The 25,482-nt window shown below is 37.3% G+C and overlaps 5 protein-coding genes across 8 annotated transcripts in view; 2 read left to right on the top strand and 3 right to left on the bottom strand.

The window, feature by feature from the left end:
• Positions 1-91: 91 nt before the first annotated feature.
• Positions 92-16,123, top strand: LOC132197389 (oxysterol-binding protein-related protein 9). 3 transcript variants are annotated; one of them, XM_059620692.1, is made up of 15 exons: positions 92-225; positions 6,932-7,141; positions 7,209-7,436; positions 7,492-7,588; positions 7,733-7,846; positions 7,897-8,020; positions 11,224-11,381; positions 12,278-12,307; positions 12,362-12,524; positions 12,616-12,887; positions 12,943-13,117; positions 13,466-13,685; positions 13,740-13,861; positions 13,916-14,021; positions 14,078-16,123. In XM_059620692.1, exons 1-15 carry the CDS (start codon positions 118-120, stop codon positions 14,168-14,170), a joined length of 2,220 nt encoding a protein of 739 aa, XP_059476675.1. In that variant the 5' UTR covers positions 92-117; the 3' UTR covers positions 14,171-16,123. The 3 variants fall into 3 exon arrangements, with proteins under 3 accessions (XP_059476675.1, XP_059476754.1, XP_059476838.1); XM_059620771.1 differs by having other exon boundaries at positions 11,224-11,363; positions 14,078-16,122; XM_059620855.1 differs by lacking the exons at positions 13,916-14,021; positions 14,078-16,123 and having other exon boundaries at positions 13,740-13,865.
• On the bottom strand, positions 965-3,137 carry LOC132197574 (elongation of very long chain fatty acids protein AAEL008004-like). The gene is made up of 7 exons (XM_059620970.1): positions 2,981-3,137; positions 2,741-2,931; positions 2,192-2,275; positions 2,054-2,110; positions 1,891-1,996; positions 1,402-1,535; positions 965-1,246 (listed from the first exon to the last, which is right to left on the bottom strand). Exons 1-7 carry the CDS (start codon positions 3,027-3,029, stop codon positions 1,013-1,015), a joined length of 855 nt encoding a protein of 284 aa, XP_059476953.1. The 5' UTR covers positions 3,030-3,137; the 3' UTR covers positions 965-1,012.
• Positions 3,230-6,163, bottom strand: LOC132197647 (elongation of very long chain fatty acids protein AAEL008004-like). 2 transcript variants are annotated; one of them, XM_059621183.1, is made up of 8 exons: positions 6,045-6,163; positions 5,052-5,161; positions 4,433-4,623; positions 4,113-4,193; positions 4,004-4,060; positions 3,813-3,918; positions 3,623-3,759; positions 3,230-3,565 (listed from the first exon to the last, which is right to left on the bottom strand). In XM_059621183.1, exons 2-8 carry the CDS (start codon positions 5,149-5,151, stop codon positions 3,389-3,391), a joined length of 849 nt encoding a protein of 282 aa, XP_059477166.1. In that variant the 5' UTR covers positions 5,152-5,161; positions 6,045-6,163; the 3' UTR covers positions 3,230-3,388. The 2 variants fall into 2 exon arrangements, with proteins under 2 accessions (XP_059477166.1, XP_059477077.1); XM_059621094.1 differs by lacking the exon at positions 6,045-6,163 and adding an exon at positions 5,372-5,473.
• A 2,968-nt stretch (positions 16,124-19,091) lies between the features above and the next one.
• Positions 19,092-25,482, top strand: part of LOC132198899 (uncharacterized) — a 40,146-nt gene continuing 33,755 nt past the window's right edge. Inside the window, exon 1 of the mRNA XM_059623183.1 lies at positions 19,092-19,872. Coding sequence (XP_059479166.1) covers positions 19,300-19,872 — 573 coding nt within the window. The 5' untranslated portion in view covers positions 19,092-19,299. The remainder of the gene's footprint in view (positions 19,873-25,482) is intronic.
• On the bottom strand, positions 21,685-25,404 carry LOC132198919 (galactose-3-O-sulfotransferase 4-like). Its single transcript, XM_059623221.1, has 5 exons — positions 25,273-25,404; positions 25,000-25,140; positions 24,791-24,951; positions 23,929-24,251; positions 21,685-23,043 (listed from the first exon to the last, which is right to left on the bottom strand). The coding sequence occupies exons 2-5, from the start codon at positions 25,086-25,088 to the stop codon at positions 22,450-22,452; spliced, it is 1,167 nt and encodes a 388-aa protein (XP_059479204.1). The 5' UTR covers positions 25,089-25,140; positions 25,273-25,404; the 3' UTR covers positions 21,685-22,449.

Raw genomic sequence — 25,482 nt, forward strand, 5'->3', positions numbered from 1 at the left:
GAGATGTAATCGGGGTAGCCGTCTCGTCTGGCTCGCAGCGCTCGCGTTGCTTTCGCGCACTCGGCTTTTCTCTCGCAAGGGGTGCCACGCCCACCTTTGGTTTGTGTGTTGTTAAAAATGGCCGCAATGGAAGGATACCTGAGCAAGTGGACAAATGTGATGAAAGGGTGGCAGTACCGTTGGTTTATTCTCGATGACAATGCCGGCCTCATGTCCTACTACACCGTAAGTACCTGATCTCTGTATTTGCACCTTCCAGGCGGTGCCGGCCGCTGGTCAAATCGGCCGCCCTCTGCGACACCACTCCTCTCGCAAATGTCAACAAAACAACTCGGCTACGTATTTTGCCCAATTTAAAGCCCAGCCTGTTGCCTCTTACGAATTTCTAGCCGCTTAATTTTCGTTAATGATCTTTAAAAATCTCTCAAGTTCTGTGATTAGTCCATTTTAACTCGACGAAAGTTTGTATAGCTCAGCGAACTTGCTGGGTTTAATGCATCTTTTATGATTCACATACGGAACATAATTTTTGTCTCGATTTCTTAAGAGACTGGAATATCTTCAAAATTCATTACAAATTACGATGATTTAAATGAGCTTTCGGATTTTAGGAGGAACGTATTATTATCAAGTTTTGCACAACCTTAGTTACATAATTTATTCCATATGTGAGCAAAAGGCACTTAATTCTGGCCGTTCTAACATTCGTGACGTATTTTTGTTTAAATTTGAAAAATTATAATCATGCTAAAAATATTTTTCTTAATCTATGTTTATTAAAAAATAAACAAAATAACAAAAATCCCAGTGATTAAAAAAATTCGTAAAAATTATGATTTTTTTTAAAGAATTTTGGGAATTTGGTATCGTCAGAACCTCTCTCCACCCACCAAGCTAGGAAGGGCAAATAAGAAATAATATTCTTGTGTTTCTTAAGGTAAAAGAAAACTGAAACTGCAAAAACTCTGGTTTTAAAAGTTGCCTTTTTTTAATTATTTTGTAATTATTCATCTTAGAGATTTTTAATAGCTGGTTTTTTGTTCCGATTGTCAACCATGATTTTCAAGTTGGGCTTGAAGGAGTTGATGTCATTAGTCGCCTTGCCGTACGCCTTCTTGTAGAAATTGGCAAACATGAAGTAAACTATTGCCACGTTGGGGATGAAAACTATGGCCAAAGGTGTTGGCATGTGACAGTCGGACAGCACAAACTGACTGGCGTGAATTATCAGGGCGCAGAACTGCACCTGTGAAGTGGGAAAAATCTGTTTTTATCCCAGAGTGATAAGATTCCATCACTAAATACTGAGCCTCCAGTTAAAATAATTGACAAAAATTTTTAACTTAAATTTAACTTCCGATTTCGTGTGTGATTATATTAGTAAAAAAATAAAATACTAGCCATTTGAATGATGGTGAGATACTTTTTCCACGGTGCCAATTTTTTTGACATTCCAATGCCAGTGAAAAGATAGTAGAGGTACATCAAAACGTGAATAGCTGAATTTAGAGCGATGTAAATGCTCGGAGTTCCTCCTGAAACATCATAAATCGTAATTTTCATTTTTTTTTCTCACTTACTTAGACCCCGCATGCAATTAATCTGGTCTTTGAAAAAAAAACAAGCATGGTGGCACTTTTAATTAGTCGTTATGGGGGCAATTACGCGACCGACTCCCTTGCGTAATTAAAGCCGCTTAGGTGTGAAAGTGTTTTTGCCTTAAACCTGTGCAGAGCAAAAGTCACGATTCACCCCTGCAGCGTGGCATCGCGTGCATCAGTGCAGAAAAGTGTGCCACTTGCCGTAATATGGATGCATCCCTAAATGCGCCATAAAAAAAGAGCCAGTTTGCAAGACGAGAGCGAGTTGCTCTAACAAAAAATGCTCTACCTGCCACGAATTTGACCATAATCCAGCTGAAAATCGGCGTGCTGATGTGGTGGTACAAATGCAAGTTGGACACCTGGTTGTGCTTTTTGCGCAGGATGAAAAACAACTGCAAAGTTAGTTGCAAGATTTTTATTTGTTATTTACAGATTTGAATAATTTTTACTGTTTCGACCAAATCCAACAGCTTCAAAATCAGGTACCACCAACACATTCGCGCAAGCTAAGAATCATATTGAATTTCACTAATAATATTTGCAAACAATTTATGTCTAATTGTAAAATTATCAAATGAATTTCTTACCTGCACTGCATTGGGATTGTCAGAAAAGTCTACCGAAGCGCAGCCGATTATTGTCACGTTTGTGTTTTTTATATATTTCACAGTCTGAAAAGCGTACATTAATTTTTCCAATTTTCTTTCCATTATGATATGATACTAAAAAAAATAAAAAATAAAATAAATTCTTAAATAAAAATGCCAATTGAGAGAATAAGAAGTATGTGAAATTAAAGTAACTAGTTTGTAATTTTAAGGCACAAAATCTTCAATTAAAAAAGTTCAGATAATTTTGAACTTTTTACAAAATATTTTAAAATTTTGTAATTCCTTAATTGAATTATGGAAAGAATGTTCATTTGACCAAACATATTTTTTTCGTGAGGTCTTAAATCGGCATCGAAATTCTAAAAAAATGAAAAAAATCCTAAAAAATTATCAATTTTATCAAATCAGTATAAATTAATCGGATTGAATCTTCTCGCAGTCACTGATTTAATAAAAAAACCGTGACACTTTTGTACCCAAATTTTATCTGTCAAGAGACAATAGCTTGTTATCGAATTTTCTTACCTGCTGGACAAGCAAGGCGCAGGCCAACACCTGGATCGAGTTGTACATTGTTATCACGCCCTTCAGCTGCATCGCTTGTCGCTTTTCCATGAAAGAAGGTCCAATAACTCTCACGAGAAGATAATAGACGGCTAAAATGGAGAGAAGAAGGCCCGGCCCCGACATGAGGGCCCAGTCGGAGACTCTTTTGTCTGAAAATTTAAAAATTGGTACCTTCGAAAAAATTGAAAACAAATTTACCGGCCGAGCTGATTGCATTTTCGTAAAGGCTGCTAATAGTTTCAAGCATTATCGATTAAGTCTTGATCTATCTGTGCCTCTCTGTACCGAGCAAACCCCGCAATTGAACTGGGCGAGCCGTGCGCCAGCAAAACCTACCCTAACAATAGTAGCGTGGGAAAATCCCCCATCCTTCGACAATCAGTTGCAGTTTATTGCACTTCCTTCATTTTCATTACTCAAGGGCAGAAGTAATCAAAATCAAATGCATCTCATCAAGCCGCTAATACGACTGCAATAATTTTATTCTTTAACTCCTCAAGAGTTCATTTTTTTTTTAAACTATGGGGGCGAAGGGGAAACGTATGTGGTGAGAAAGAGATGCTGCAAGTGAGTGCTGAAACAAGCAAAGCCTTTGTTCGCGTCCGTCTACTTCTGCTTCTTCTTTTGTTCGACCTTTTTCAAGTAGCTCTTGATGTAGAAGTTCATGAAAAGGCTGAAGGTGCCCACGATAATTGGCAGGAACATCATGATGATGACGTTTGAATATTTACATCCAATTCGCAGTGCATTCACGTTGTGAGAGAATTGGAGAACAAATTGGAACTGAATTAAAGAATAATAATTTTTATGCTTTGCATTTTTCCGATCGAAATTTCTTACGAGCTGCATCCGTGTGAGATACCTCTTCCACCAAAGGAACCTTTGGAAACGAGGTCCCAGGCCCGCGATCATGTAGTATGTGTACATTATGACGTGTATAATTGTATTTAGAAGTTGGACGAACGTCCCGTGACCACCTGAGAAATAAGTAAATTCACTTTGGTGCACTTCGGAATGCAATTCAAATTACCAGGAGCGTATGTTGCCACAGCCCAGGCAAGTAAAAGGGTGGACACGTGGTGGTATAAGTGTAGGAATGTCACTTGGTTGGGCTTGTTTCTCAAAACGTAAATCACCTGAAATGAAAATCAATTTTTTATTTTATTGTTCAATTAAAACTAGCAAGATTAAGCTTTCATAAGTTTTCAGTTTTATACGTACAGTGTCAAGCATATCGAAGAGTTTCAGGCCAAAGTAAATATAGCATGCCCTGGCCATCTGAAAAAAAATATTATTAAAAAATGAAACGATTTGATTTTCATAACATTACTCTCATGGCCTCTGGCGTTCTGATATATTCGCATTCTTGGCACCAGAAATTGTAATGCGCCAGCCATCCGACTGCTAGGAACTGAAAATAGAACGGGAAAAATTTAAGAGAAAAATTTTTGCATCTCTGCATAACATGATGGAGATAACATCCAGAGATTTAAATAACTTCTTTTTATCAACCGAGTGGGTTGCAAAGGTCAAATGACAAAATTATTATGCGCACGAAGATAATTTTTCAATCTTCTTTAACATCTGTTATATAATTTGACTATCAAGACTCCAGAGCTTTGAACTTTCCTCCCAAAAGATAGTACTGACCTCGTAAGTGACATAAGCGTTTAGAACCACTTGCAGGACGTTGATGCTCAATATTAGTCTTCGCAAGGTGAAAGGTTTGCGGTTCCTCATCATGGCAGGGCCAAGTTTTAACACAAACACTAGCCATGCCAGGGTAAGCACTGTCACGGGAATAGGGTTGGAGAGAAGTGGCCAGTCACGGGTGCGTTCGTCTGAAATTTCAACCACATAGCAAAACTCATTTTGTTCCTCGTCCAGGTTGTACATATCTTCATTTTAAAATTTTAATACACTGAAACACGCTAGAAAATTTTCAATTGAGCTGCGCGGTACGTGGAAAAAATGTGATCTCATTCGCTACTACGCTCCAGTTTTGACAGGAAGTGATGCTGCACTCATATGAGTGGCTAGGACCATTTTATCATTGGAACTGGACAATTGGAAAAATTAAAAAAAAAAAATAATACATAAGAAAAGAAACATTATGAAAATCATTTTAAATAGTTTATTTATGACAAAAATTAAGTACAACATGTAGTGAATTAAATTAATATATTTTAATATATTATAAGATATTAAAATGATCACGAATGCAGAACATTTTTAAAAATTATTTGCATTTTTTTTTTTTAATATTTACCTGATCGCTCAAGGAACACTGTCTTGGCCCAGTCATATTGCAGGATGAAGGGATCGGTCCAGCCGATAGTGTAGCCTGTGATGTTGACCGTCTGCGCCATTGCCGATGCTCTGAAACGAAAAAAACGCCCAGCGGCTTTTTAGTCAGTCTGCCCAACTGATAGCAGCGCGGAGACACAATAGCGCGCGCGAATAGAGGTGATGCGCCGCGGCCGTAATAAAGATCAAGGACTCCTCTTTATGTTTTTAAGTAGCGCATAGATCTCGCCAATCCAATCACCGCCGAATCGCATGATTGCAAGTAGTGCAAAGTGCATTTACCGTCCACCTTTCCACGTGGACCTGTGCTCGTGATCGTTTTACACTTTGACTCCGAGAGTCGTTCCCCTGTTTCCAGCTGCGATTTTATCAATTTGAATTTGCTCCAAGATAACTCGGCCAAGTGGTGCATGTGTAATTTTCTGCTGCTAGGTCACGATTTTATAATTCATTTATCAGTGAACCAAAAATACGTCCAAGGACTGTTGTGAGCGTGGGCTGGTCACGTTTTTGCTACATGTCTCGTGAATTAAAAAATTAACAGCGCGGATAGTAAATAGAAACTTTATTTTTTGCACCACGTAGAGTTATTTGTGCAATATTCACTTTAAAAAATTGATCAGTGAAGAACTTGCGGAACCCGTACAAAAGTTTTGATGGGGTTGATGCTGGCTGTGGCAATGATTGTCTATTTCTGGCCACTTTGGATAGTTATTGATTTTACATCACGAATAAAATTGGGCATTACTCCGTTATATAATACATCTGAATTGATTCAGGCCCACCGCAAGAGAAATAAATTAATAAAATCACCAACCTAATAAAATTCTTTTTAACGATGGTGAGAGCTAATGTAGTTGAAAATTAATGTGATGATTAATTAAGTTCACCGTCATATTAATTTCTACTCTGCGGTTTTTTACATATCCGGCTTCGCAGTGAACTTAGCACTCACCCACGTATTGATTTTTTGCGCGCCCGACAACGTGGTCGCGAATATTTTTACGCAAAATCTTGAACTGTAATTATGAAGACGGCCTTAATTCGTCAAACTGTGTCTGTAAACAGGAACTTCATGCTTAACTCACCTTGCAAGTTCAAAATTTTGAGCACCGGAACTAGGAAAGCCGCAATATTGACGGCGATTTTGCGCTGTGCCGCGTTGAGTGGTGTTCTTGGTGCAGGGCAGGGCACCGCGACCGGCACCATGCTCGACCGTAGGCGCCACCGCTCGCACCCTCGCGATACTACTGCCCTGCCTCACTCACTCACTGGTTGCCATGGTGACCTCATGAGCACCGAATCTATACCACCAACATCCTTTCATGCTATTTTTTCTGCGCCACCATGCAAGCCTTTGTAATAACAGAAAGGGCCACGCCAGGCTAAAGAATTTTGGACAAATGGATTTCTTGTTTTAATAACACTGTGCCGCAACGCCTGCGGAGTAGCCCTTTATGAAATGCCAATATTTACTTAGTTACATAAATACAGGCTTGCAAAAATTTATATCTTGTCGAGATTATACAAGAAGCAAACTTTGATGATCTAGATTCTAGAAATTTGGAAAAATCAGGGAAAATAAAGTAAAAATTGTAAATATAACTTATAATGTACTTAATTATTTTCTACATAAAAATAAGATCTAGTATTTATCTTTGAATTAGATATAATATACTAAAACTCCAAAATATTAAAATAAAAATTTATAATTTATTTTATTGTCATGAAAATTCAGATGTGCTATTTTTGAAGTTTATATATGAAAACTTTGAACTCACTAAAATGAATAATTATATAATTCAATTTATATTTTAATCCTAAATTATAATTTGTTGCCAGTCTCGGGAGAAAATGGTCCGAGGAGTGAGAAGAGGTTGCGTTCGTCTCAAGGGAGCCGTAATTGGGATAGACGACGAAGACGACAGCACATTCACAGTCACGGTCGATGGGAAAACCTTCCACTTCCAAGCCAGAGATGCCGATGAACGAGAAACTTGGGTCCGTGCTCTTGAAGACACAATCCTGAGACATGCTCAAGCTGCTCACAGGGTGAATATAGTTTAATAAAGTAGTTTTATTCCATAAATTATTTATATGAAATTAAATTTGTTTGTAGCGTTGGGACCCAAGCAAGCCAGCGCCCACTGTCAAAGATTTTGACAAAAAGCTTACGGAAGCGGACGCCTATTTGCAAATTGTGATAGACCAGGTGAAGAGACTTGATAGTTACATCAGCAAGACAGTCGACGAGGAGAGCCGTGTCAGGTGTGAAAACATAAAGCTCCACGCAGAGGACATGCTCGAAAACGTCAAGCATACAATTGCACTGCTGCAAATTGCCAAGGTGAGCTCTCGATTTCATGTGAGATATTAAGAGCATCTATTGTGTCTTTTAACAGAGCACTGCACACCCTGTGAATGGAATTTATCAAGGGCCTGTCACGCCTATGCCTCATATTGATGACATGCAGAGACAAGTACGGAGAGTTTCAGCAGGTAAAAACTTGTTACCTCGACTTGAGACTTTCTTATTATTATATTGCCTTTACAAGAAGTGTAATGCTTCAGAATTTTAGATAAAAATTAAAATATTTGTAATTTCTGTCATAGCTGATTTTTTTATGAATTTTTTCTATGCAGATTTTCTAAACGATCCTATCGTAATCCCTCCGTTAGACCCAGTTCAGACTGGAATTGAATTGGGCGCAGAATGTATGGATCCATCACTGAACACAAGCAGCCTTGTAGCGTCAGGCAAGAGTAAATTGACTTTTGACTGTTCACTATTAATGCTCACCTTACAGCTCTTCCTAACATGGGCGTCCCTGAGACGTCGTACTCGAGTTCTGACGAGGAAGACTTCTTCGATGCTAATGATTACTCTTTGTCCTCGTCGCATCCTGTCTCCCCAACAGGTGCACCATTACAGTGAGTACAATTTTTCAGTTTGGGTGAGTGGATGCGTAAAAATGGGCAAATTGCCATGCTTTCTTTATAATCTGTTAATCTTTATCCAGAAATTAATGGAAATCTGCCAGGACAGTTAGAGTCAAAGGCGAAATTTTTATGCCAGACTTGATGAAAGCCGTAATTAATTTAGTTTTGCGGTTGAACTGCTCCCTGCTGATAATTAGAACAATTGAACTAACTATATATAATTGCGTTTGAAATGGCAGCACCTCATTGTATTTTCCTCTCTGTGCAAATTAGGATTTAAACAAAATAACACAACTCTGTGGAAGAGATTAGTCTGGTTGTTAGCTGCATTTTGCTTTGCTTGGATGGGCAGCTTTAAGCTTGAATGCACTGTTAGGAAGAGTCGCGCCAGAGAGCCACTTTTGTGTGTGTATGTACCAACAATATTGATTAAAGCTTCTGTGTGAGACTGAAGTGAAGCACCAATGTCAAGCACAGAGACTGAGCCAGCTAGGATGTCAAATAGCGCAATCAACTACTTGTGACTTTTGCTAAAAATATAGACAATTCAAGAAATAATTAAATTCTTAATTTAAGAATATTTTAAAAAGAATATTAAAAATAAAAAAAAGTCACAAAATCTTTCACTTTGAATTTTGATAAATTTAAAAAGTTTTTTAAGCAATTATTAATAACCAATCTTCTATTAATCTTTAAATAGTGATTTTAACCATTAAAATATTTATAATTATTACAAATTGGTATAAATTATAAAATTTGTTTTCTGTTATGCTTATACTGTGTTTTTTTATTTGACTTTAAAAAACGGCACTGTTCTTTGGTAATTACCATCAGCAGTAGCTCTGCGTCCTCTAAAGCAAAATTCTGCAGTAGTTTTTACCAGACAAAGCGCCTGAAATACAGCGCAATAAAAAGCAAAGCAAATAGGAGAAGTTTAATGTTTATTAGCGTCATGTGGTTTACACAACGTGAGGGTATTCCCTATTATGTGGAAAATTTCTTTCCGTTGAACTGTTTTGTGGTAATTAAAAACAAACAACCATTTAGTTTACATTTCCCTATTAAATTAAGAGTAATCAATGATTTGGGGATAGAGAAAAATTCTATAGTTATGCCCTCCGTCATTTCAATGGTTCACGCTTCCCCCGAAATCGCGGCTCACCATGCGCGCACCATGACCCATTTTATTTGTCTCGCGTCGAGATCAAAGACGGCTCGCTCGAAACGCGGTCCGCGCAAGTCAAGTAATTCGCGTTCGCCAACAGTCAGTCGGCACACGACACACCATCGAGTGAGCAGCAGCGAGGCCCTTTCCCTCTGGTTACTCGCTCTCAATTCTGCTGCCAAAAGCTCGGTGTCGCAGTGCAAGCTAGGATTTTTACCCCAGCCAAAAACATGGAGGGCCAGTGATGGCCGTCGACCATGATCAGCATCAAGTCCATTTCGTGGCCGTTTGGCCGCCGGAACAGCTCTTCTACAGCCACCAACCCCGCTCCACCGCCAGCCCAAAGGTACGCTCGGCAGCCTTTCGCCCTCAATTTGGTGTGGGGTCCGCACACTTGCGAGGAAAATGTGTCGTCGTTTATGTATTCGCGCCCCGGGGAATTTCGCTGACAAACAAAAATTAATTCTATATAGAACCGAAAATTTGTTTATTTTGCATTATTTTTCGTTTTCTGCTGTTTTTATAAATTGAATGTTTAGTGTTAAATTAATCCCTGTCGGGCCAAGAATATTTTAATTATTTAAACTAGTTTGAAATTAATTTTGATGCTGTTCCAAAGTAATTATTGCGTTTCGGCTCATTCACGCTTCCAGCGTCGCGTGCGATCCGAGTTTAATTATAAATGAAACTAATGCCGCCCATTTATTGATTTAAAATGATATTACTTCGCTAATATCACATGCTGGCTGTACAGACTTTTATCGGGTTATTACAGAGCTTCAAATTATTCATAGCCCATCGTTTGCTTTCAAGTTTCTCAGCCCGACTTTATATTGCATCAATACAATTTAGCTCATCAATACCATTCCCCATCGTCCTTCTGTGGAATTTTGTGTCACATGAAACTTCTTTGGCTGATTGATAAAAAAAAACACAACTTGTCTTTCTTGACGGTACCCGTATTTTGGCTCTCTGGATAATGTATTTGTGAAATTATTGATTTGTTTTGACAGCTTAACAGTTAATTGTGTTCAAAACAACGGTTGCACACAAGCATAGATATTTTACGTAATAAAACATGAATTGTTTTGTTAACTTAAAAACATTTCAAACACACAAGTTAAACAACTCTCAAAAGGCTATGGCTTCATTAATAATTTTGCCGACAAAGCTGGACCCACGCATCCATGATTTCAAGCGCGTCATCAGCGGGCTGTGACCTTTAGGCCCTTTAATATTTGGCTCATAATTTGCTTGCATTAATTAACGAGCGAGCGTCGTTGCATAAAAAAGGGGGTCAAAGTTAATAGGTATGGAACCTACCATGCGTGCACAAATGTTAACATGCACAAGTGACTGTCTTGTGTCAAGCCGCATTGGCACGCTAAAAATGTCTTAATCACTTTGTATGCATATATTTATTTTTCTTTTCTTCTTAAGGAATTTCTGCTTTTCAACTTAAATTAATATTTTTTATCAAACTTGACAGCACCCAATATTGCTTGAGTAGGAACCTAACTTGTGAGCGTGTTTCAAGAACAGAAAAGTCAGAATATTGATCAGGAACCGCCATTCATTTTTTTCTTTATTGGTAACCATTACAGTCGACTCAACAGCGACTCTGCCAGATCAATAAAAAAAATTTTTTCAATTATTTTTCCATTGTTGGGCCTGTCTTTTGTTAGAAAGCAAGAAGTAATGTATTAAAATTTTTATATTTCAAATAATATGTAATTATAATTCTTGTTAACCTCTATAGTTGCAACAATGATTAAAATATATTAGATTTTTAGCATGGCAAAGAATCTTTGGTGCCTGTGTTTTGATTTTATGAAATATCACAAAAATTTGAATCGCCGTACTTTTACCTGCAAATAATCATTTAAATTCAGAGTAAATTTGGCGCAAAAATAGCATGGGCCCAGTAATTTGGTGCTGGTGAGTGGGCCGTCATGCGATTTCTTTCAAATATGTGATTTTTTCTGTCCAATTTTGGCACAAAATTATATCTTTCAATTTAATTTTCCAGCTTGTCGCGAAGAGAGTCACAGGCGAGAGATGCGGCGTCCTCTGCAGCGGCAGCTTCAGGGTCTGGCGTGGCGGTGGCAAGCGAGGGTGGCTCGAGAGCGCCACCCTTGTACAAGAGTGATGGCTCTCTTGACTATGATGGTAAAGACCCCAACCTAGGTCGGTATTCACAAACTTATCTTGCACGAATACAGCTTTCAGCGATTTTTATCCCATTTGTGACTAAATAAGGCGCTCAGTTTTCAATTGTTTGATTTTCTTACTAAATTTTGAAATATTTTTGCACCATGCGAGCTACATTTAAAAAGCTATCCTCACTTTAGTTTTTCAAAGGAATTGGTAACCCTTTGAAAATACTAACAAGAAAAGTTTGAATTAGAATCAGTGATTATGTTTTGTAACGATTCCATGGCGATTGAGAATTTTGGCGGATTTAGCCTTTTTAATTTGTCACAAGGAGTGAAGTGATAAACTGACTATTTGAATTTAAATCTGTTCGATACTGCATTCATTACTGTGTAAAAGTCTCTAGTGAGTAAACTCCATTTATCTTGGACTGACTCCAAGTTTGTACTGTACAATCAACCATGGAAAGCGTTTGCTTGTTTTATCCTTTTAATTGATTTTACGTTTTAGCATTATTCACTTAAATGGAAACATTTCCACCACAGTAATTTTGTGCCTATTATTGTCATTCACATAAAACAACACTCACATATCAGTGTTAATTTATGTCATTTAAAGAAATGTGCAAGTTTTGTTTGGTGATACAGACCTCATTAATATCTGCAGACTGCAGCACACGGAACAAAAAAAACTCTCAAGAGAAATTCAATTGTTTTCATTTTCTTGTCTGTATTTTTCATTCACAATACATCATTCATGCCGAGCTTCTTTTTTTCTAATTGAATACAAAAAGTTTTACGATCACTCTTTTCAAAATTTTTTATTTTGTTATGAAGCTCTATTAGATTGTTTTCTAAAGCAGGCATGGTTTTTGGTTATTATGAGACCAGTTTATCACAGTTCTCACTTGCTTGATTTTGATTTTACAGCCCTGTACGAAGATGACGAGGAACATGACCGTGAGTAGACAATCACTCAACTCATTGACATTAACTCACCTCATATTACTGCAGTTGTTAACATGGAAAGCAATGGCTCTGTGGTCAGTCACCTGATATCACAAGTCAAGATTGGAATGGATCTGACCAAAGTAGCACTTCCAACTTTTATTCTCGAGCGACGGTCACTGCTTGAGATGTATGCTGACTACTTCGCACATCCAGACATATTTGTCAGGTAAATTTTATGTCTTTGTTTCCCAAATTCCTTTTTAATTGTACCAAAAATTTAAACATGGTCATTTAAAATAAAATAATTTTTATTTTAGCATTGCTGATTTCACTGACCCCCGAGATAGGATGGTGCAGGTTGTGCGTTGGTATATGAGTTCCTACCATGCAGGCAGAAAGTCATCTGTGGCCAAAAAGCCCTACAACCCAGTGCTTGGTGAAATGTTCAAGTGCTGGTGGGACGTGCCAGGCATTACCGGACACTCGAAGTCGGCCACAGCTAAAGAAGAGGTCAAAGATGGTCCTGTGCCCTGGTGCCATCAGGACCAGTTGGTCTTTCTGGCAGAGCAAGTGTCTCATCATCCACCAAGTAAAATAATTTGCATGTTGTTTTTGTTTTTACTTACTGTCTCGAATATCTGCAGTATCTGCGTTTTACGCTGAACACTACGAGAAGAGAATAAGTTTTTGTGCCCACGTGTGGACTAAGTCAAAGTTCCTTGGTTTATCAATTGGTGTCCACAACATAGGGCAGGGCTGTGTATCTGTGTTAGATTATGACGAGGAATACATTGTGACGTTTCCTAATGGATATGGAAGGTAAAGCACAAAATAGATTTTATGTAAATTGTTCCACAGCAAACTATTGTTAGCCAATCGGCTAACTATTTTAAATGTGACGTGACATAGCAGATTGGTACGCGGCAAAATATTCGAAGCTAGGAGGCTGGGAAAACCAATTAATTTATTTTTTTAGTTCTTCTCTTGCCTCCTATTTTGTATTGCTTGGAACAGTTTGCTAATTTGCCACAGAATAATAGTTTGTGCTGGAAAAATTTACCGTACACCCACTTAATGGTGCCAAATAGAATTAGGATGTTACAAGAATCAAACAAATGTTTTGTTATTATGTAAAAAATGTTAAAAAGCAAATCAACTTTATTTTAGGTCCATCTTGACTGTGCCATGGATTGAATTGGGAGGAACAGTGACAGTTACATGCAATAAGACTGGGTATAACGCCAACATTGAGTTCCTCACTAAACCCTTTTACGGAGGCAAGAAGAACAGAGTCACAGCTGAGGTGTTTGCTCCTTCTGAGAAAAAACCGTTTTTGACTGTGCAAGGTGAATGGAATGGTGCCATGGAAGCAAAATGGGCAGATGGGGTCAGTTAAGGAACATAGTTTAATTGCGATTTTACATATCCTGTATTTTCCCAGAGGACGGAATTATTTGTCGATGTCAACAAAGTACCAATTATAAAAAAATGTGTAAAACCAATCAGTGAGCAGGAATCAAATGAGTCGAGAACAGTGTGGAAAGAAGTGACTGCGGGTTTAAGGTAGATCCTTGCAAATTTATTGTTTCTGAAGGTTAAGTTGCTCATCAATTTTAGGCTGAATGACCTTGACCGAGCTCACGAAGCTAAAACTTCAATCGAGCAGAGGCAGCGAGACCTTGTGCTGCAAAGGAAAAGTGTTAATGCTGCATGGGAAAATAAGGTACATTACATCTTCAAAAATTGAATAATTTTTACTCACTTCTTATATCCAATAAGGTTTTCCACGAAGCTGGTGAAAATTGGGTTTACATCAGTCCTCTATCTTACCGATTAAAGGCCTCATCAGCCAACACCAAGAGGAAAAATTGATTACTCGCAAAGTGAAGTGAGCGCGTGACAGTAATTTGCTGCCAGGGACCATTTTATAGTTCTCACTAGAGTGATAAGTGACTCTTGAAATTTATCTTTGCTAGTTACACAAGCATTAGAGTTGTGATTAATTTGACCGGGTCATCAGACCTTTGCTAATTTTAATTGCCACCACTTTCGAGCATTATCTCTTACTTCGGGGAGTGTTCAACTGAATACTCAGGCCTACCACACACATTTTATGGCACTACATGCAGCATCTTTTATCCTGAACTCAGACACTGCTATTTCATTAAGTTTACACACTTAAAAAATGTTTAAGGCTTGACCGTCCATTTAAAAGGCCGCTGGTGCAAATTCTTTTGGTGCCACTTAAATGGCCGTCCAGACTTTCTATCCCCTGCTTAATTACTTCTATCGGCTCTCAAAATTCAATGCTTCTGACATAGACTCTTGAATTTTTTTCTACAAGTGAAAAATTTAGTAACAAAGGGCTTGTTGGCTGTAAAAAATACTTTATTAGGAAAAGAAAACTCGCATCTCAAGCTCAAGATGATAAAAGCAGGTTTTATTGAATTTTATGATAAATAATTTACAGGCTTTGAAATTTCAAATAAATTTTGAATTTAGAAAATTTTAATATTTACAGTAAGAACATCAATAGCAAAGGAAAATTTTTATGAATGATTTAATTTATATTTGCAACAAGTTTTGTAACATTTTACTACTGTAATTATAGTGTTAAAAATTATGGGGTTAATGCAAACTTTCAAGCAATTTTTTAATCATAATATTGTTTATTTGTGTATACAATTATTTTTCTAATCTAATTATTTCAGAAGCATCAACCACCTTTTAAAAATGAGTAACTTTTCTTACAATTTCTTAAAACTCATGATTTTTGTTTATTCAACGCCATTATTATATTATTCATTACCATATCCTAAAAATTATGCTCTATTTGCACCGCTTAAAATTGTGTTCAATCAATGCCAACTCTTAATATCTTACTATGCACTACATTTATAAAGCAAATTAATTATAGACTTGAAATTTGCACAAGTATTGGAAATCCAGCTGATAATCTTTACTTGCATTAAGCTAAAGGTTCAGCTCAAACACTTAGGATGAATTTGAATACTGAGTACACTTAGCATCATAATTTATATTAAAATATGCACACATAAAAATCAACTTATATAAAGTCAGGTATGGAAAATAAAGAATAAATATTTATTGAACTGCACTATTATACTTGAATGTCTGGAACAGTGCAATAAATTGAGTATAAATCATTTAAAAGGCAAATTTTCATCTTGAGGTAGAGGGAGAAATATACAAATCTGCTGATCGTATTCAGTCTAAAGATATGTACATACCAGCGGATTAATATTTAATTTACATGGTGTAATTCGATCACATGTTTTGCAATGAATACATATTAGTCTGTTACAAGAGAGTATGAATATATATTAACTGTTAAAAACTTAGTGCAATTTGATTTATCAAAATTTAAAACCTTATAAATTACCAACACTTAAATGACATGCTGATTAATATCAATTCAATATTAACCTCATAAAACTGTACAATTGAATATGCTTCTTTAACAAAAAGCAAAGTTAAAATTCTAGTCTGACAGCAACAGCAAATTCCCGTTATTTCCGATTTTTATATGTCCTGCTCATTCATTCGAATATTTCAAATTATGTGTTCGCCAATAACAAGACTTGCTCAATTCACACACACAAAAAATCTATATCCCCTCCCATGAAAATTGTCTTTAGCTCCGGTGCCATAAACGCTTCAGTGGCTAATCTGTCTTGACAACTTTTTAAATTCAATTGTCCGGTGATAAGGAAGTCAACGAGACTGGCCTTTTTAAACACTAACTGAATAACTCTTGGGCTCTCGGCCCTTGACCTCTTATAGCGAGCGCTGCAATAAAGAGATAAATAATGAGCCTAACAATAACTTATTGTATCAGTATCAGCACATAGCACATAGTTATTATTTAAAGCATCGTGCATTCCACGCGCGCCTACTTCAACACCAACAAAAGGAGACACTTTGTTAACACGCGCGCTGATGAATAAAGCAACACGTCTTTCTTGCTCATCAGCGTCTGATAATAAGTTTGCAGCAAAAAAAAAATAACTAAATCTGCAGAAAGAAATTTGGTAAATTAAATTTGGATTAGTTGCATACAAAAATTAGCAGTGAGATGTCAAACGTTAAACTGCCTATTTATAGTTAACAGAGAAAAAAAAATTAATTTTTCATTATTTATTTACAAGACATTTTTAATTTTCATAAAACTTTTTTCTGTCAAAAATATTTGTATAGGTAAATATACTACACATCACTATTTATGAAGGACTTGTTATCTTATGCATAAAATTATAATGCATAATGTAAACACTTCATTAATTTTATTAAAAAAAAATTCTTAAAATAACTTTAAATTAATTAATTTGTTAATTTATTTTTGCAACTACATTCAATGGCGTTTTTTCAGCACAAAATTAAATTAGCTATAAAGCTTTGCTCTTTTGCCACAATAAAATAAACTTTGCGTTTCTCTCATGAAAAATGCGCATTTTCGCCAGATGTATTCTGGAATTTGACACCCATTTTTGTGTAAAACCAGAACACCACGTTGACATCCAAACTCTCGGTTCCCACAGCACCCATCTCTCGCCGCAGCCATCGTCATGTGTTTTACACATGCCGCTGCGTATGTTAAAAATCTGGCTGGCAGACAAGCGAGACTTTAATTACACATCAAAATGTGGAAAAGCTAAGGGCGATGATAATGAGCAGCTAACAACGCGTCTTCATTGTTGAAATAAAACCAAGATAGTATTACTGCAAATAAGATTAAAAAAAAATTCGCCCTGAGAGATGAATCATCACTCTGCAGAGAGAAATAATAAGAGTAAAAAGCTGTGTGGTCCATTTTATATATTTTTCGTCATCCAACACTTACTTATTCCCATGATTATTCTTTTTATCTTTTTCCTATAAGCGCTCCTCGCTAGACTAGTTTTTGTATTTAAAAAGCGGCGAAAGCTTCGTTTTTCCACAAGAGTTATTGCGTGTTCGCTGCTCGTTTCTTTGCTACAGATAATAATCTACAAGATACTTCAGAGTGCAAAATTTCCTTGTTTAATAATATATTAGCACGGGATTCCTTTACTATAAAACGCGTCCAACCGACATACGGAGATTTAATCTAGTCAAGGATGGGGTGGAGGGTGCAGGTGGAATTTTTTGTTATATGCCGAAAAGCGCGAGAGTCACGGCGCAAAAGGTAAAAAGCCTGCAGGAGAAGCGAAAGGCCGCGCGCGGACCGTGGCTGATCTTTGTTAAATAATAATAATAGGGGAGATAGAAGCATGAGAGCAAGTGCGGGCCGCAGATCTCAAAACCATAAAACAGCACAGCAAAAGGAGTGTGAGAGAAGAGAGAGAGAGAGAAGGATCCTGTGAGATGGTAGGGGCTTCTTGGAGGTGGGAGATCTACAGCCTCTCGATCACGACCTTCTCAAGTGCGGGCTTTGTGTATTGATTTTTATATATATAAAATCTAGAGAAAGAAACCACAGACTTCACTTTTAATTTAATTATATATTTTATTTTTATGAAATGAGATTAATAATTTTTTTTAGTGATTTTAGGTCATGTTGCAAATAATCGACTTAGCTTCACGAGATATATTAAATGATATATTATAATTATAAGTTTTTTTTATGAAAATTAAACTTGATTTAACTGAATTTAGCTTAAATTTGTGCTCATTTTTGATCCATTTCAATCTTTTCACACCATAGAACAGAAAAAATTATTTTAAATAACAGGTTTATATTTTTTTTTTTAATTATTTAATATTTTGATTATGTATCTTAATTTGGGCAGGGATTGCCTCGTGCGGCCTAGTGGTAAACCAATAACAATTTATTTTCAATTAAACAGCAATAATTGAATTGTAAGCTAAAGAGTGTGAAGATAGATTTTATATTGCTTTCCATTTATTTTCAATTCACACTGATTCACACAATCACTAATTTTATTATGAATTATAAATAATATTAATAAATAAAATATCAGTTCAGTCTATAACGATATCAAATGATCTTTCAAATTAAGATTAAATCTAATGTGAAAAATCCCCAATAATTCCTTCCAAATTTCCTTTCTCCCTTTTTTTATTGAAAATAAAATATATTTAATTACTTTCAACGACAACTCCGTCAAAACACTTTCCGAGTGAAGAGCAAACCAAAATCCAAAACAAAATAAAAAAGGCCTAGATTGTAAAATTATTATTACATTCTAATCCAACCTTATCCTGCGATCACCTAGTTTTGAAAATCACATAATTTAATCAAATTGATCAATTAAAATATTACATTTAATCTTTTGTCTCAAATTAATAATTTTTTATTAATTATTCCGACATTAATTTATATTTGATTTGTCTTAAAAAAATTCATCTCAAAAATACAGCTACAAAAAAGGGTCAAATATACTACGCGCTTGAGTTAAACTTCTGAATACTGGTATAATTAAATAAACGAACAAAATAGTCGTTATAAATCCATGATAACAATTAAGTTCAAGATTTGTAATTAATTATCATGTTCTTTTATTTTTTATTAATTTTATATATAACAATAGAAAATAATTGAGTGAAATAAATTTTTCAAAATAAAATTTTATTTTAGATTCGCATTATGTATCGGAACTATCAAAACCTATAAGCGAGCGAAACGATTGCAATTTTTATAGCCTGTTTACATTAGCGCGAAAGGAATGTGTGCGCGGGGAGCGAAATCAGAGTCGAGCCCGCGTGAGCAGCAGGCCCCGCAGCCACCTAATGGGCGGCAAATTGAGAGAAGAATAAAGAAGCGAGCGAGGCAGGCAGGTTGGCTCTCTTTTCTCCAACAACAACAACGTGGTTTCCGACAAGGCCGTGACTCAGTCGAGATCTCGTCCTCTCCGCGTGTGTGTGCCGAGTGACGCGCCAACTGCGGAGAAAAAATAACGTGAGCGACGAGGAAACGGTGCCTCAAGTAAGTGTCCAGCATGTCCGGGACGGCGTCGGACTTCATCCAGCTGTGATCGAACATGAACGGAAAACGGCCGAAGAAGGAAAGGAGGCCATCAGGTTGGAGCAGCGACTCGAGCAGCATTCCGTACGCAGACGCCGACAGTGGCGACCTTGACGTCCGCTGGGACACTTCGGACAGCAGTTCGGCAGACGAGGCGGCGCCGCCGCCGCGCAACTGCACGTCGTCGGCCAGCGGCGGCGTCGACAGCTGCAGCCTGAACAACCTTCTGGACGCCCTGGCCGAGGTCGAGGGAGGCGTGTCCGCCGCCTACTCGTTCTCCACCCTGCTGGACAGCGACCTGGACGTGCCGGACGCGCCTCCACTGGCAGGCGGTTCGCGGCCCAAAGGGCGCGGACACACGCTGCCTCGGCAGCGAGTGCGATGGGACGACGGCGCCGCCGACGCCGTCCAACTCACGCCGGACGAGTTGTACTACTACTGTCCGAGCGGGCCTCGCAAGCAGCAGGTGGCCAGCCACAACAACAACGGCTCCCTGCTCAAGAGCAGACAGGCCGGTGATAGGAAGAAAAGTGCGACCCTCGACAACGCGGCCCACGTGGACAGGTCCAACTACCTGTCGCGTCAAAAGGTTGGTTGATTTCTTTTTTCACTCTTCCTTTCAAAGTTGTCTCGGACGTAATAATGCTGGCAGATGGCCAAAATGCATAATAGTGGCCAAAGAAAACCTAGACTTGAAATTTAAACATTGAGAGTTTATTTAATGTGAAATAGTAAATATACTTTTTCTAATTAATCCATTTATTTAAAAATTTTCGACAGTTAATCAAAAATCCTTTTTATTTAAATACTCGCTTTAAATAAAATTAATTAATCTTATTAAAATCAGAATTGAGATTGACCATGAGAAAAATGAAAACAAATTTTCTGGCTTACGAGTTGCATTTTTTAGTATTAGGGCAAAATCGTGATTGTCCCGCTCTTGTTTTTTTCTCTTAATGTTTTAATTGATTGCGTTTCTTTTTTATCCGATAGTGCTCACTCGCATCCACCTTAATTAATGATCCGAACGTGGGAAGCTCAATGAAAATTTCAATTGCACAGTTTTATAGCTGCCGTCCGACGCCATTCATCAGGATTTTAGTTATGAAGCGTGACCTTAATTAGGTTTATTTAAAAATTGGCCTACTTCTGCATACACAGGCGGTTCGCGCGCCGCTGTAAAATCGGCTCTCTTATTTTACACTGAGAGACGCAAGTCGTAAAACCAACCTGTTCTCTATTATTTGCTGAAGCATTTTCGTGCAAAATAATAATAAATAATTGAAGCACCAGAGAAAAAAAAAGAAATAAAATAAGAAGGGTCTATTTCTTTCCAAACCATGAATTATTATTGTGCACCTTTAAAAGGCAGGAAGTGAAAAGCACAGGAAGTCCTGATTTTTATTTTTATTATGCTTGACCAAATGCGACGTGCGGAGTGATTGAAATCTGTAAAGCGTGCCATTAAAAGGGAATCCACTTTGAATGAATTGAATTTTTCCATATTCATTGGTGGCGTAATAAATTTTCCTGCTCCTAAAAATGGAAGCCATTCGACGGCCATAAAATAGCTATCTGATAATAAAAACACTTTTATTTCCTCCCACGCCTCCAGTCATTCAGCCTCAGTTGGTTTTGTTCCTCATCATCGAGTTCTAATAACGGTAGCCAATTTTTTTTTGTTTCTGCAAAGGCATAAAAAATTCCGTTGCTCTTTGAATGGCAACCTCAATTGAAATAATGGAAGCCTTTGTCTCGTCTATGCCCGAGCCAAATAATGGAAATTTAAATAAACGTGTTTATTGATTTTCGGATTGGAAATATCAAAGGTGCGTTGTTTTTGGCCTCGAGAGAAAATAAAAAAAAGAGAGACCGCCGATTTCACATTCTCGTAACAGAGGCCGGCACAGGTCCGTCTGCAGCCCAGCGTTGGCCTCACCGCCGACTTTTCTGCTCTTTTGGCCCGCCAAGAAAAAGCCTTGCTTGCTCACTCGCTTTGTGTTTTCTTGCCTTTTATGGTGAAAACCTCCCCCAGATTCTCTGCTTACAAAAAAGCGGCTTTGGACATGCAAGAGAAGCAAACAGTCGCGCTCGCCGCGCACTTGTTTCGAGAACTGGATTATTACACTTTCCTTTTTTAACAATGCTCGCTGCGAAAAGGAGGGAGCGTGCGGGGAAATAATGCGTGATAATTATTGATTCGCCCGAATTAGAGTTGTTTGCGAACAAGGAAATTCCAGAAACTCGCTCGAAATGCTGCTTTGGTAAAATTTATGTGCCCACAAATATTTCGCTGAAAATAATCACTAATCTGCTAAAAATAAAGAGATCATAACTTGAAAATAATCACAAATGTGTTGCAAAAATTTAAACTGCTTAATTTTTTAGTTGACATTTATTCCATAGCATCAAAGGATCCAAATCATTCCTTACTGCAAAACTCGGAAACAGTTTTCAAAAGTTAAAAAAAAAGAACAAAAATTATTTTAGGGTAAAAAAAAATTAAAAAAAAAAAACTATCATTGGTTAATTTTTTTTTGCAAATTCTGGTGTTAAATTTTTCACGGTTATTTATTCTTTATTAATAATTTAGACGTTTGCTGCAGATATATATGCATGAATTGTGAATGTAATATTAAATAAATTATATTGAGCCTGACGTACATAAATAAAAAATAAAAAATTATGAATACTAAAATTCTAGTGCTTTTTCTTTGAATTTTATGATTTCTTTTTAATGTTTACCCCAAAATAATATTTCAAAATTTTTTTCCCTTTACATTTGCAAAGTTTATCAATTTTGTTTGCAATAGCCAATGTCTTTAATGTCATTATCTTACAAAAACTGGTTAAATTAATTTTACTGCATTTATATTTATGTTTATATTTGTTCAAGTTTTGAATTATTTATTATTGAATTAAAATGAATTTTTGTCAATGATTTTTCTTCAAGAAAACAACTTAAATATATTAATTTCAAAGCAATTTCTCCGCCAAATGCGCTGTTTCAATCTCAATCTCCAAGCAGGAAGGTCGCCCTTTTCACGTCCTTTGTGTGTCTCCCACTAACACGTCAAATGAAAATGTATATCAATTAACCTCTCGACGCAGAGAGAGGGATAGAATTAAACCAGGAAACGGTTTCGCGGCACTCGAGCATCGTCTTTCAATCGGCGGCCGCCGCGTTCATGAAATAGTCAAAGTCGTCAAAGTGGCTGAACCTCTCGAGCTGCCGCTGTTTGAGCAAGTCTGTGAACTTGAGCTCCTCCATAACCACAAGTTTGCAAATGTCAGGGGCGCCGTCATTGATCTGGTAGGTAAACACGGGGTAATCTTTGCTCGCGTCTTCGGGCGGAATCACTTTGTCGATGCACAGCGCCGTCAGCTTCTCGTTCAGCCCTTTCAACTCGGCCACCTTCCTCGCCATATTCGCCCTGCCGTACTCGTCCACCCGTTTGCGGAACTTGCGTTTGAAGTGCTCGTAAATTCTGGCGTCGGCCCCGTTGGCCTGCCGCAACTTTTCCTTCTCCTCGTCGGTGAGGACGGTGCGCGCCCCCGAGTTGGACGGACGCGCGTTCAGCTTGATGAACGCCACTTGCTCCAGCGGCCAGCACATTAGCTCGGCCAGCAGCACCAGCGACACCTCCATGTGCTCTGATACCATCACCAAGTCAAATTCCGTGTCCATCATGCCGATCAGTGTGTCCACCTCGTCTTTGCTGTCGAATTTGTTCGCTGCTAATCCAGCGTCAAAGGCCATCTGCCGATTAAAATAAAGAAATTCAAATAGGATTGTATATTTTTCAATTTGAAAAAAAAGAATAATTGGAAATTCATTTAATATTTTTTTAATGTCAGTAAAATTTGTTTTAATACTTAATGCTAAGTATGTTTTGACCAATTGACCAATAATTGTCATAATTATTAAAATTTGACGAATATTTCTAACCGCTTCCAAAACATTTTTAAATTAATACCGAATACATTGCAACGCGTACCAACCTATCTATTCAACAATCTAGCCATTGCAACAGAAAACCCACTGATTTCAAATTAATAAACACATTTTCCGGAGTAATATTTTAGAAACCAGTGGGACTTGCTAATGACGGGTCGACACCTAGCTAAAAAACAGGTTTGTGGAAAACCATGTAGCTGGAAATTTTTAATATTTGAAATATTGAAGAAGAATCCAGCAATGATAGTTAATATATTTTGGCTGTTTTCTGCAATTTAAATTTGCATTTTATTCAGACCAGGTTAGTGTTTTCTTAAATTTAAAGCATTTGTGTTTTATTGTTTTGCAAATATATGCAAAAGTCCTCAAATGTTCTCTCTAATGACGCACTGTCGAAATTTACTTTTGAGTGCCTGAAACAATTTCAGCTTTTCATCTAATTGAAGATTTCTTATGATTTCTTCTATAAACAAATAGCTTGGTGGTTTTAGATTTGGAACTGTTGATATATTTACAAAGCGATAAGCCTGCAAAAATTTATAGCTGCCATAAATATTTGCAAAGCAAATAAAATATCATCCCAGACGTTATTTCTGCAAATTTAGAGTATCATATTTTTACACAAAGGAACTTCTATTAGCTTGGGAAATGACGGTAAAATTTTAGCATTCAAATCAATGATATTACCTGGTTGAAACCAATTCTTCCGCCCCACCGCTGATGATATTTGGCCATTGATTTGAGCTGCTGCAGGTCGTATTGGAGCAACGCCTTGAGCGACGTCGCGTAGCCCCCTCGGTTCAGTTTGTAGTAGTTGTAGAGAGACTCGAACAGCTTGGCCGGCTCTCTGACGATGGCGACCTTCTTAACGTCCGAGGGCATGACCTCTGTGACACCGGCGGGGCCGAAGCGGCTGTGGTGCGTGAAGATGTCAAAATGCTCGGTCGGCCTGAGAAAGCGGGCGTCCACGCAAGACTTGCTGAACGGCTCTGGATGGCCCAGGTAGTGCCCTGCGGCGACCGACACATTTTATTACTCAGCACGTCTCGTACCGAGAGTACAGTTAATCAGCAGCCGAGGCAATGGGAGATGCATTGAACAGTGGCTGCGCCAATTATCGTTATCTTTCGTCACGTCAAAGAGCACTCGCTGCTCTAGGCACAAAAGCTCATTTGAAATCTTGACCAAGATCAGTGCACTCTGCTCAACTTTAAGCATCTTTAAAAACTCCACTTTTTTGTTTAAAGACTTTTTTTTAAGAAAAAGAAGAATAAAATGTTTCTTAAAGCGAGTCATTTCCCCCAAATTTTAATGAAATTTACATTTAATTCTTTATCATAAATTTATAGCGGCACTGATTTTCTAAGAACAAACTTTAATTTGAAAGGAAACGTTTAGAAAAAAATCTGCTTGAAACTTCTAATTAAATTTGTTCTCATGCTTTGTATCAGAGATACAAATTAAATATCTTCAATATAATATGATTTAAATATTATCGAATCAATCTTTAAATGAAGGAGAAAATGAGGGTCAATTATTTTTCAATTACCTTCTTTTGGAAGTACAAAGTTTTTCTCTCGGAGGTATCCTCGCCTCATCAAAATGTTTTGCACCGTCGAGCTCCCGCACTTGTGCACTTTGAGGAAAAATATGTGTTCCTTGGGGATGCACTTGGTCCCGAAAAGTTGCTCATGGTAAATGTCTGTGATTCTGCGCAACCAAATTATTATTTCGTGTTAAAAATTCCGAAGAATTTACATTTCATTTCTCTGAAAAATGTTAATCACGCCGTAACCAAGTATTGTTGCAAAGATAAGAAGAAACGTCAGGCGAGCTTTCGTGTTCATTTTAAAATCCTTTTTTTCACCTCATAGTAATTCAAAAATGCATGCCAAAAATCTGAAAGAGCAGAAATATTTTAATTTGTGAAGTGTTCAGCTTGTAAAAATAAACATAAGATTTTTCCATTAAACAATGAGAATTGATTTTTCCAGTCAAAACGTTCTTTCAGTCACAAGATTTCGATATTACCAATAGAAAAACAAGAGTCCGATGTTATTCATGGCACAAGCGATCCTAGACTAAACTTTTTCTCATTTGCTTTGCTGGACGCACAGGCGGTTCAACCTCAAGCCTCCCCAAAGGTATACACCAGATAAAAATGTCTTTATCTAAAAACACTTGATAAATATTCTGTTGCCATCTCATTATTCTTTCTTATCATCGATTATCTTGTTCACA

Source organism: Neocloeon triangulifer, unplaced genomic scaffold, assembly GCF_031216515.1.
Source record: "Neocloeon triangulifer isolate White Clay Creek 2 clone unplaced genomic scaffold, ASM3121651v1 ptg000001l, whole genome shotgun sequence".
Taxonomy (NCBI): Eukaryota; Metazoa; Arthropoda; class Insecta; order Ephemeroptera; family Baetidae; genus Neocloeon; species Neocloeon triangulifer.